Source organism: Pyrus communis, chromosome 11 (assembly GCF_963583255.1).
Source record: "Pyrus communis chromosome 11, drPyrComm1.1, whole genome shotgun sequence".
NCBI lineage: Eukaryota > Viridiplantae > Streptophyta > Magnoliopsida > Rosales > Rosaceae > Pyrus > Pyrus communis.
Genome location: NC_084813.1, coordinates 5717917 through 5730302, shown reverse-complemented (window position 1 = coordinate 5730302; position 12386 = coordinate 5717917). Strand labels below are relative to the sequence as shown.

The following is a 12386-nucleotide window of genomic DNA, read 5'->3' as shown; positions in this document are numbered from 1 at the left end:
TTTGTTAGTGGTAGATAAGGATGATAAATATTTTTCATACGTAGATAGTTGTGTCAAATGACTCGAATCTTTTTCATAGGTAGATAATAATGATGTTACATATCTTCGTCATAGGTAAAGAAGTGCTACAAGTAGATACCAATATTCAATATTTTGTACCTTTGTTATAGGTTGATAAAGATGTTCAGTAATATTTTTTTTTTTCATACGTAGGCTCTAATCTTTTCAGACCCCGATCGACTCTCCGGAGTCTTTCTTGAGCTCTTACCAACAAGAACCTTCAAAACTACTACTACGTAGACTGGCCTGCACGACTGCACCATCACAGACTGCCAAATATGATGGCCTGCACGACTGCACCATCAAAGACTGCCTAATATGATCTGTCATTCTCACGTAAACCGCCTATAAAATATCATGAGTTACAAACTGAAACATTCAGATTAACAAACTGGGGTTCTGCTTAAACAACAAAAAGCAAAATGGAGGAGCAGTATTTCTTTCTCAACCCATTGTTCTGGGCTACCGCAGTTTCCTTCATCTCCCTCTCTCTAGTTGTCCTCTTATATAGGCACAGATCCCAATTCACTAGCGAAAACCTCCCGCCAGGAAATGTAGGCTACCCCGTGATCGGAGAGAGCTTTAAGTTCTTGGCTTCTGGATGGAAAGGCCAACCTGAAAAGTTCTTCTTCGACCGAATAACCAAATTTTCCTCCCAAGTCTTCAAGACCTCCCTCTTTGGGCAGCAAGCTGCCATCTTCTGCGGTGCGGCTTGCAACAAATTCTTGTTCTCCAACGAGAACAAGCTTGTCGCTGTTTGGTATCCCAGCTCTATCAAAAAGATCTTCCCTTCTTCCACTGAAACTTCTAAAAAGAAGTTTAGAAAGTTGATTCCGAAGTTCATGAGGCCTGAGGTTTTGCAACGATACATCGGCATCATGGACACTAGTGCCCGTACACACTTTGCTGATGCTTGGGAAAATAAAAACCAAGTTCAAGCCTTCCCCCTCACTAACGAGTAAGTCCAACTATTGTGTACATCAAGAAATTTATTAATTTATATATTTTCTTTCTGGTAGACTTTTGTGAATCTCAATCTCAACAAAAAATTACTATTTAGATTCACATTAAAATATGACGATAATGGATCAACATCGCAAGATTTATAGTTTGATAACATATATGTACGTTTATAGATCAATTCCATATATTTTGGATGGGATATGAATAATGAAGCTAAAAATTATGAATAATGCTAGGTAGACTAACTTTTTAGACCACATCTGTAAATTACGTGATGTGTCACCAATAAGAACTAATCAATACTTAAGTAAAAAGCACTCATTAAATATTAAAACAATATATAATATGAATTTGAATTAGAACACCATGTTCTAATTCATTTTCAATTTTTTAAAGAAGGAAATTTCAAAAACCCCATATAAAGCTTGGACGTACGAATATTTGGTTTTTATTTGATGTATAATGTGTGTTACGTACATGAATACAGCTACACCTTTGGTCTTGCTGTACGCTTGTTTCTGAGCCTTGAGAACCCAAAGGAAATGGAAGAAATCGGTCATTCAATCCATCTGTTGAACGCCGGAATCATATCGATGCCGATTGACTTCCCAGGGACCCCATTTCATACTGCCATAAAGTCCTCCAAATTCATCAGGGACGAGCTGCATAAGATAATTAAGCAGAGGAAGATTGATTTGGCAGAGGGCAAGGCCTCCCCAACACAAGACATATTGTCACACATGCTGTTGACGTGCGATGAGAATGGAACGTGCGCGACGGAATTGGAAATTGCTGATTGGATTAATGGGTTGTTGATTGCTGGCCATGAAACGACGAGCGCTACCTGCGCTTTCATTGTCAAGTATCTTGCCGAGCTTCCCCATGTCTATGATGCAGTCTACAACGGTAACCAACTGTCAACATATTCTGACCAAAAAAACTGTCAACATATTTGTCAAATACTATCCATTTCAGTCACATGAATCATATTTTTATCTGAAAATATAACTTTAGTCCTTAAAACTTAATTTTTTCCACATAAAACCTGACATAAGGTTTTTACTCGAACAAAACTCATTTACTAGATTCCACATCAGCAAATTCATTAATTATGTTTGACTTAACACATTTAAAATTTTCTGGATGCCTAAATTACCCCTATTTGAATGTTTGATGTACACAATTAATGCCATGCGAATTATAAAGGAGAATTAACAATTTTACTTAAAAAACATTTGTTATAAATTCATCGCCTAATATATAATAAAATAAAACATGTCTAATATATTGACATGCTTAATTAAGTCACTAAAATTATATTTTACATATTAATGTAGGTAAATTATTTCACACACACACACACACACACACACACACACACACACACATATATATATATATTAAAAGGAGAAAATAGGTTCTCATCCTTCATTTTGCTATTCCATTGATTAAAATCCTATTCCTTTTCAATTTTTGATTAAGGTCCTTGGGTATTAATAACATCATTAATTATTTCAATAATAAAATATTTGTTTATTTCTAAATATATTCATTTAATGTTAAAAATGTTACAATTAGTATATTTATATTTATGACTAAATTTTTAATCATATATTTTTAGTTTTAATTTGTAATTCTTTTTTAATTTGTACCAATTTTATTTTCAGTTTTTATTTGTACCCATATATTAATTTCTTTTTGTGCCCATATTTTTTAAAGTTTATTTGTATTTGTACCCATATATTTTTTTTATTTGTACCTTTTTCTTTTTTGCTAAATGTACCCATGCTAATTATATGTACCCAATCATGTAAAATTTTTTAATCTTAAAATGTACTCATTCTTAAATATACCAATTTGTTATATGTAAAATGTACCATTTTATTTTTTATATTAAATCTATTCAATTTTTTTCTAATCCATTTTTAAACTTATATGGGTACATTCTTTTTTCTTTGATTTTAAAATGTATCCATGTCAAGTTTAATTGAAGAAATTTAGTAATATTATTAAGCCTAATGTTGTTTCCTTGTACTCCCGATCTCTAGGAAAGTCTTGGTGTTACAAAATGATTTAAGATATAAATTTATTATTATTATTATTATTATTATTCTAAGTCTATAATATACTAATGATGCTGTTGTCCACTTATTTTATATAATATAATGTGAGGTGTGACATTCACATCTTTTAGAGATTGCCTTTTCCCAGGAAAAGACAGAGGTACATATGAATTTCCAAGTAAGCAAATAAGAATATTTATAGAAAAATTTTTAGTTGGCAACACATACGCACATATTAGTCGAGTGTGGTGGACTAACAGGCGCAAAATTGTCTTATACTTAACAGAACAAATGGAGATTGCAAATTCAAAAAGTCCAGGGAAGTTACTGAACTGGGATGACCTTAAGAAGATGAAATACTCATGGAATGTAGCTTCCGAAGTGCTGAGAATGTCTTCGCCTGTTCAAGGAGGCTGGAGGGAACCCTTGACCGACTTCATGTTTCATGGTTTTTACATTCCAAAAGGGTGGAAGTTATATTGGAGTGCAACCTCAACGCACAAGAACGAGGCTTATTTCCCCGAGCCGGAGAAATTCGACCCGTCAAGATTTGAAGGAAGCGGACCAGCACCATACACATATGTTCCATTCGGTGGAGGCGTACGGATGTGCCCCGGGAAAGAGTACGCAAGATTGGCAATACTAGTGTTCATGCACAACTTGGTGAAAAGGTTCAAATTTGAGAAAGTTCTAGCAGACGAGACGATTGTTGTTAATCCATTGCCCGTGCCTGCTGAAGGACTTCCGATCCGCCTTTATCCTCACACCCAAAATTAAAGAAGTATCGACTTAGTCTTGATGGCTTGTTTAAAAATAGGTGGAATTGGATTGAAGATGAATTGAATAAAGGAGATTTTAAATCCAGATTTCCATTAAAATTACAGTTTTTTTAAATTGGAGTAGAAATGGTACTGATTGAAAATAAATTGTTTATAATTCACTTGAATCGGAATAAAAATTTGCATGATTCTAAATATCCTTTGTATAATTTTTTCATTTATAAGTGAAAGGTCTTAGATTCAATTTTTCTTAGTGTAGATAATATCGTTTGTTAGAAAAAATAATAATTTTTTATATAAGAAATAATCAAGTTAATTGATATAAAATTAAAAATAAAAAACTAACTAACCGAACCCGGCCCCAACCAATCCTTCCTCTCCATCTTTGCCTCTTTTCTTTCAACAATTTGAAATTGAAGGTGGGTTTGTGGCCTATGGGCAGTGGTGATGTCATTTTTTTTAAGGTTTAGCTTTCACCAGTTGTTTCTATTTTTTGAAAAAAAAAATGTGGGGAGTTTAGTTTTTGACATTTTAATAACTAAAATCACAACGGGATTGTTCACCAGCTTTCCATTGATCTTGGTTTCTGGTTGTTGTGGAAGATGCTGGAGGGCGGTGGTGAGGGAGGACACGCGCTGGGCAAGGGTGCTGGTGAACAAGGGTGTGGGGGTTTGTTGCGGCTGGGCAATTAAAAAAATTAAAATTTTGTGTGCATAGGATATGGATCTCCTCTCCCCTTTTTTTTTCCTTCTGTTTTGTAGAAAAAGTAGGATATTTTCTATTTATAAAATAACTTACAAAAATGGGTAGAATGGTAAAAAGGAGCGGAGATTGTAAATTGTAATAGGCGGTTGATGTATCGTCTAGTGGAAGATTGTGAAAACCAAATCAAAGTATGAGAACATACTAGTGGAAACTGGAAGCTTTGTGGAGGTGACCGCAGAACTTGGAGGAATATCCAAGAAAGATGCGACTTAAACGCCATTGTATCTGCACGTAGCTTCATATCCAAGTAGTTGTGGAAGTTGAGATAATTTTCCCTAAATTCAAGTCATTAGTCTTTGCTTAGCTGCATGGATATAGTTTCCAGAGTCAAATTAAACACACTTGAGAAGAAACTGTTTCGAAAGTATTATACCTTTTACCTAGTAACTTGTCATTAACTTGTCATTCACGTGACAAATCCAGACTGTTAAACAAAGAAATAAGAAGTTGTGAAGAAGAATCATGAAACGAAAGGCTCAAGAACAATTAGAAAAGGGAGAAAAGAATCATGGAAAGCATTCTTCTTATGCCTAGTACGACCGCGTCTAATCTTAGTACTGCTAACTTGGTAGCCAAGGTTGCAGATTTAGGACTGGCTAAGAGAAGGAGTGGATGGAAAGGCAATCCCATGTATGCAGACGCATATGCTTGGACTGATAATGCTCAGGAAGAGACTTGAATTGATATATGGTCACTGGGTTGTATTGTACTTCAAATGCTAACCGGCAAGCTCCCATGTGAACTGGTCGAGTTCTTAGACATGGCTTCTTTTGAATTAACTCCCAATAGCCCTGCTGAGATCTGAAACGAGGCTAGAGATTTCCCGAAGAGTTGCTTTACCCCGAGACCTCGGGAAAGGTTGACAGCTGAAAAGCTCTTGCTCCATCGTTTTGTAGCACAGCCACAAGCATTAGAAGCCAATGATCATCATACCCAGGTGGTTAAACAGCAGAAGGGAATGTTGAAGAAAGGCATCATCAGCTCAACCTTCGGCTATCCAGATGGTTTCCTAGTTAAACCACGTGCAGACTGTTATAATTTCTGATCTCAATAAATCATTCACTCATACATGTTCGGCCTTACAGGAAGGATCTTATATATCTACTACAAAAAGGACAGTTAGATGTTTTATATACATCTTACACACACACACACACAATAAACTAAAAACAGGCGTGCTTGCTGCCCATGCTATCAAGGAATATTGCAGCCAGTGCAGTATTCCTTCTGTCCAGGTTACTGCCCTCCCTGCTGTCCATGAGTCAGCAATCACATGTCCACTATAGTTGTAATGATGGCAGGCACTTTAGAGTTTAAACATGAGCTGGATGACTTGGTCTAACAGCCCCCCGCAAGCTGACAGGCCGAGAAACAACTGGAAGCTTGGACACCAAAAGCTTGAAACGCGAGGAGGACAAGCCCTTTGTAAACAGATCAGCGAGTTGATCTTGAGAACAAATAAAATGTATCAGAAGCTGCTTTCGAACCACCTTCTCACGGACATAGTGATAATCGACCTCTAAGTGTTTTGTCCGTGAATGAAATACTGGATTGGAAGCTAAGGCTATGGAAGAGACATTATCGCACCATATGTGGGGAAGAAGAAGATGCAGATGAAGGTCTTTGAATAGTGACCTGAACCAAGATAGCTCAGCAGCCGTGTAGGCTAGTTGCCTATATTCAGCTTCTGTACTTGACCGAGAGACAGTCTTCTGTTTCTTTGAGCTCCAAGACACCAGATTGGACCCCAAATAAATACAAAAACCTCCTGTAGAGTGACGGGTATCAGGATTGCCCGCATAGTCGGCATCAGAAAAAGCATGCAGTTGCATATCTCCAGGTTTATAGACAAGACCATGATCATACGTGGCCTTTAAATATCGCAGGATACGTTTCACTGCCATCCAATGAGTGTCCTTGGGGGAGTGCATAAATTGGCACACCTGGTTAACAGCATATGAGAGATCCGGTCTCGTGATGGTTAAATATTGCAACGCACCAACGACACTACGATATTGCTCAGGATGTTTGTAGGGTTCACCAACATAAGCACTCAATTTTTGGCCTGTAGAAACTGGAGTGGAAATTGGCTTGGCATCTTTAAACTTCGTTCGCTCAAGCAAGTCCAGAGCATACTTGGATTGAGTCAAATGCAGGTTGTGACCAACGTAAGTGGCTTCAACGCCCAAGAAATAACTAAGGGGACCCAAGTCTTTCATGGAAAACAAGGTGCTAAGCTTCGTGATCAACCATGCCATTTGAGTAGTGTTGTTTCCTGTGAGCAATATGTCATCCACATAAATAAGCAAAATCAAATAAACTCCTCTTTGATTAAAAACAAACAAGGAGTAGTCACACATGGATTCTTGGAACCCTAACTGAAGGAGAAACTCAGAAAATCGTTGAAACCAGGCCCTAGGCGCCTGTTTTAAACCATATAAACTACGTTGTAGTTTACAAACATAGTTAGGATACTGGTTATCAACAAAACCTGGTGGTTGCTTCATGTACACATCCTCATTCAAATACCCATGCAAAAATGCATTCTGAACGTCCAATTGTCGAACGTGCCACCTCCGTGAAACTGCCAGACTCAACACAAGTCTAATGGTACTATGCTTGACAACTGGACTAAAGGTCTCCGTATAGTCGATCCCGGATTGTTGATGAAAGCCATTAGCCACAAGCCTAGCCTTATGGCGCTTAATCGAGCCATCTGCACGTCGTTTAATCTTGAAAACCCACTTGTTTGGCAATAAGTTCATGGCACGATGGTAAGGCACAAGAGTCCACGTACCACATCGCTGCAAGGCACTGAATTCTTGAGCCATTGTATTCCTCCATTCTTTATGCTTTATGGCCTGACTAAAACATGTTGGTTCTGCCACCAGAGTGTCAGTATTAACATACAAAGCATATTTCGGGTTTGGCTTTTGTATCCCAGCTTTAGACCGAGTGGTCATAGGATGGATGAGAGGGGGGTCAGGAATCAGCATGGGATCACAGGGTTGTAACAGAGTTGGGTTCACAGGGACAGCAGCAACTATTTCTTGCTCATCTTGGTTTGGGAGAGGTTCACGAGAACTGGTAATGGGGGCAAGATTGGGAGTAGGAGCAGGTGGTTCATTTAGTGGTGGAGTATCTGGGAACCTAGTTGTAGTGGCGGGTTGGACATTGGGTGGGGCTAGACTGTGGTTAGTTGGTGTACCAGGGAGAGGATCTGAAAAATGAAAGAGAAGCTCAGAGGGTGGAGAGATACCTTTTGTGCAGACGTTTTCCTTGAGAGATGTAAGTTCCTGGAAGGGAAAGGAATCCTCATCGAATAATACATGGCGAGACAAATACACTCGTCTCGTGGATAAATCCAAACACTTGTATCCTTGGTGATTCAACGAATATCCTAAGAAAACACAAGACTTAGACTTGGGTTGAAGTTTGTGTTTGGCATAGGGTGTCAACCAAGGAAAACATTTACACCCAAAGACTTTAAAGGATACATAAATCGGTTTTCGATGAAATAGCTTTTCATATGGAGATTTGTTTGACAAAACCTTAATTGGTAACCTATTAATTAGATATGTGGCTGTCAAACAGGCATCAAACCAATATTTGTCAGGGATGTGGGCATGAGAAAGCATGACAACACTAGTTTCGACTATGTGGCGATGTTTTCGTTCCGCCATTCCATTTTGCTCAGGATGTTTAGGGCATGAAAACCGTTGGGAAATACCTTGAGTCGCAAGAAACTGTTTAAAGGCTTGACTCTTATACTCACCACCTTCATCACATTGAAGGGTTTTAATGAATGTGTTAAACATTTTTTCAACATGCGCCTTAAATGTGACAAAAATGCCAAATACTTCAGATTTGTGTTTCATGGGAAAAATCCAAGAATAGCGAGAAAAATCATCGACAAACAAAACATAATAACGAAAACCTTCAATTGATATAACTGGTGAACACCACACATCGGAATGCAAAAGTTCCAAAGGAGAGTGAGACACAGACTCGGACTTGCTAAAAGGAAGTTTGGTACTCTTGCCCAAAGGACAAGAATCACAAAACAGTACATCGGCAGTACCATGACTTGGTACTTGATTATTTGAAATTAAAAGCTTAATAATTGAAGACGCAGGATGACCAAGACGAGAATGCCATTTTTTGGCTGAGACTCTAACACCTAAGAATGTTGACATAGGATACTGGGGTAAACCACCGCCACCTGGAAATGGGTATAACCCATTCTCACATCTCCCTTGGAAAAGCGTCTTCTGGGTCTTGAGGTCCTTGACAAGGAAAAAATGAGGAAATATTAGTAGGTAGCAATGGTTATCAAGAGTGAATTTATGGGCAGAAATAAGGCTAGTGGAGGCGGATGGACAATGAAGGATATTGTTTAGTTCAAATGAGCAAGCCTTAGTACTGATTTTATTTGAACCATAATGTTTAATGGAAATGCCAGTATCATTACCTACACCACCGATATTCTCATTACCATTGTACTCCTTTGGATTTACCAGATTTTGAATATCAGGAGTGACATGGGCATTAGCTCCTGTGTCCAGTAACCAGGTGCCATTTTGTTGTCGATTCAAAGTAATGGGTGAAGAGGCCATAGCAGTAAGACGTTTGGTTGGAATACGTCCTTCATAAGCACCATTCATGCGCTGATAACAATCTAAAGCAGGATGGCCAGGCTTACCACAAATTTGACAAGTGATTCGCTCTCCACTTGTATTGAAGCGTTCCCCATTAATGGCAGGATTACGCTGATTAGTGTTGCGAGGAAAGAAACCTCGCTGGTTGATAGGCGAAGCACCACCTCGATTGGACGGAAAACCACCACGTCCATTTCCACGAGAACGTCCACCACGTCCTCTTGCAGCTACAAAAGCATTGACTGGAGTAGCTTCCACCATAGGTACAGTTTGTTCCATCATGCGCCTCTCCGTGGTCAAAAGGAGGGCTTCAAGGGTTGGATACGTGATCGGAGTATCACGTGCCTGAGCTGCATTGACAGTCATCTCGAATGCAGGTCCAAGGTTATTAAGAATAATTTGAACCAGTTCATTATCACTTACTGGTTGTCCGGCGAGGGCAAGATTATCGGAAATAGCATTGACACGATCCAAGTAATCAGCTACTGAGAGATCGCCTTTTTTGGTCAGGAGCAATTCATTGCGCAGAAAGAGAATGCGATTCTGAGAAGTGGATGCGTAACGCTGCTCAAGAGCCTCCCATGACGCACGAGATGTGCGTTTGCTGGCAACAGTTGCTAGAACGGAAGCAGTCAGCGAGCCATTGATCCAACTCAGAACCATTTGATCGCGTTGCACCCATGTAACATACTCCGGATTGACAGCAGTATTTCCAGCCAAGTGTTTCGGAGGACAGTCCAGAGAGCCGTCGACGTAACCCATCAGGTCACGACTCTTCAGTATTGGCAAAATCTGCGCCAACCATAGAGGATAGTTGGCACGATCAAGCTTAATATTCACTATGGTAGTCATGGAAGAGGAGAAGGGATTGACGGATGAAGTTGCAGGAGGGGGAAAAATAGGGTTGACATTATTAGTTTCAGCCATGGAAACAGTGATGCGGAAGAGAAAAAAAAAACAAGGATCTTTTGTCGTTAGACAGAAAGGCTCAGTATACCATGTTATAATTTCTGATCTCAATAAATCATTCACTCATACATGTTCGGCCTTACAGGAAGGATCTTATATATCTACTACAAAAAGGACAGTTAGATGTTTTATATACATCTTACACACACACACACACAATAAACTAAAAACAGGCGTGCTTGCTGCCCATGCTATCAAGGAATATTGCAGCCAGTGCAGTATTCCTTCTGTCCAGGTTACTGCCCTCCCTGCTGTCCATGAGTCAGCAATCACATGTCCACTATAGTTGTAATGATGGCAGGCACTTTAGAGTTTAAACATGAGCTGGATGACTTGGTCTAACACAGACTACCACACAAGGTCTACCACTGTACCCAGAATGAATCCCCATCCGGCAGGTCGTGTCTTAGTGGGATTGTTGTTGTAGATTAATTTGTTACCTGTTTGTTTTTTTAACATTTCTAAAGTTCATTGAAATTAATTATTTCAAGTTCGTAGACTGAATTGTAATAAAACTCAAGTTAATCTCGCAAGTCGAGGTTTATTGTCCAATGTTTCAGAATGATTTCAGGTTGGTTTCTCGGCATACAGATGGAGTTGAATTTTTTTTCTTTTTCTTTTTTGTAATTTATTATTATTAAAGAGAGTGGAGGGTTTGAAACTATTACAATAATTTGTGAGAGGGAAAAGTTTCGAATCCGGGACGCAAGGGTGCAAACCTAACATTTTATCCATTAAGATATTAGAACACATGCAGATGGAGTTGATTGGTTTATACATACACTTAATTTGAAATGTTTTGACTATATGAGATTTCCAGAGCGTGGGGTTAGTACTTTCGAAATGTTTTGACTAGATAAATAATTACGATCCACTCACACTTTGCTTTTTCAACCCCTCATGACCTAATGAGACCAAGGCGACTTTCAACGACAAGTAGGCTTGGCAGTTGTTCAGTTTTCCTACGGAATAGGGCGATGACTAGATAATGCCAAAATTTTCACATCGAAGATTGTTCAATAAGTATTGCATGTCTTTTGTGTTTGAAATTGAACATCATATTCCCTATGTTCACCCCAATAAAAAATCTCACAGAACTGTCATATAGCTTAATCAATTGATCACCCAGACCTTGGTGAACACACCAAGCTTTTGGTTTTTGCCTAGGGCTATACAATCTTGTATGCCAATTATGTTTGTCCGCCTGAGGCCCATCACCATCCACCCTATTTATAGTGTTACAGTCGCTTACTGGGTACGAAATGAAGTTTTCGTACTTACACGTTTGGTGTGCAGTTTATGTATCGAGTTGCATCGCTACAACGTAGCAATATGGATCCTCAAAGAAGAATGTGAATCTATGTCAATTATGAATCTCCTTCAAATTAACTCTTTAGAGCCCTTGCAAGTGATTTCTTAACCGTTTATTCAAGGAAAGTTACACATTAGAACTGCAGTAACGTACCAATATGGATCCTCAAAGCTGAATGTGAATCTCCTTCAATCTCTTTCGAATTAACTCTTTAGAGTCCTTGCAAGTGATCTCTTACCACGCATCACCACCATCACGCAATGTTTGGTCTTTGAGTGTGAGTATTCAGGACTATTTTTATGACAACCTAGTCTCGACAATGATCACTCTTTCCAAGACTCCCTAATTTAAACACTTTAAACATAACGGTACTCGTTAAGTTTGGAGCTGGAAATGGTTTGAGTCCACTCTCTCCCAGACTAGGTACGTTGAAAATCTTCACTTGTATTTCTCTGTGTTGAGGTAGTACATATGGTTTTGGAATGTTTTGATTTGCTTGTTCGACAATTTTTCTAGGCATCTAGATTTGATAGGGGATACTGGGAACTCCAAAGCCTGGACTTCATTTCTCAGCTCAAGGAAGTAACCAAAGAGGTTTCTTACCAATCCCATTTTATCGCCTTTTATGCAAAAGTATGATTGAAGGCCACAGATAAAAACGACTACAAAAATAATTAGGAAATAATCCCTTGAGGAACTGATCCAGCAGCCGTTAGTCTTTTAGGTTCCCGATTGCAAATAGCTCTGAAACTCAACGGCAGTTCCTCACTGCAAAAGACGGAAATGGCGTCATGGCAACATCAAGTGGCTGGAATCG

The 12386-nt window shown here is 38.8% G+C and overlaps 1 protein-coding gene across 1 annotated transcript; it reads left to right on the top strand.

Annotated features, from left to right (window-relative positions):
* The first annotated feature begins 482 nt into the window (after window positions 1-482).
* On the top strand, window positions 483-3863 carry LOC137708936 (beta-amyrin 28-monooxygenase-like). Its single transcript, XM_068448095.1, has 3 exons — window positions 483-1018; window positions 1511-1929; window positions 3373-3863. Exons 1-3 carry the CDS (start codon window positions 483-485, stop codon window positions 3861-3863), a joined length of 1446 nt encoding a protein of 481 aa, XP_068304196.1.
* Window positions 3864-12386: the final 8523 nt, after the last annotated feature.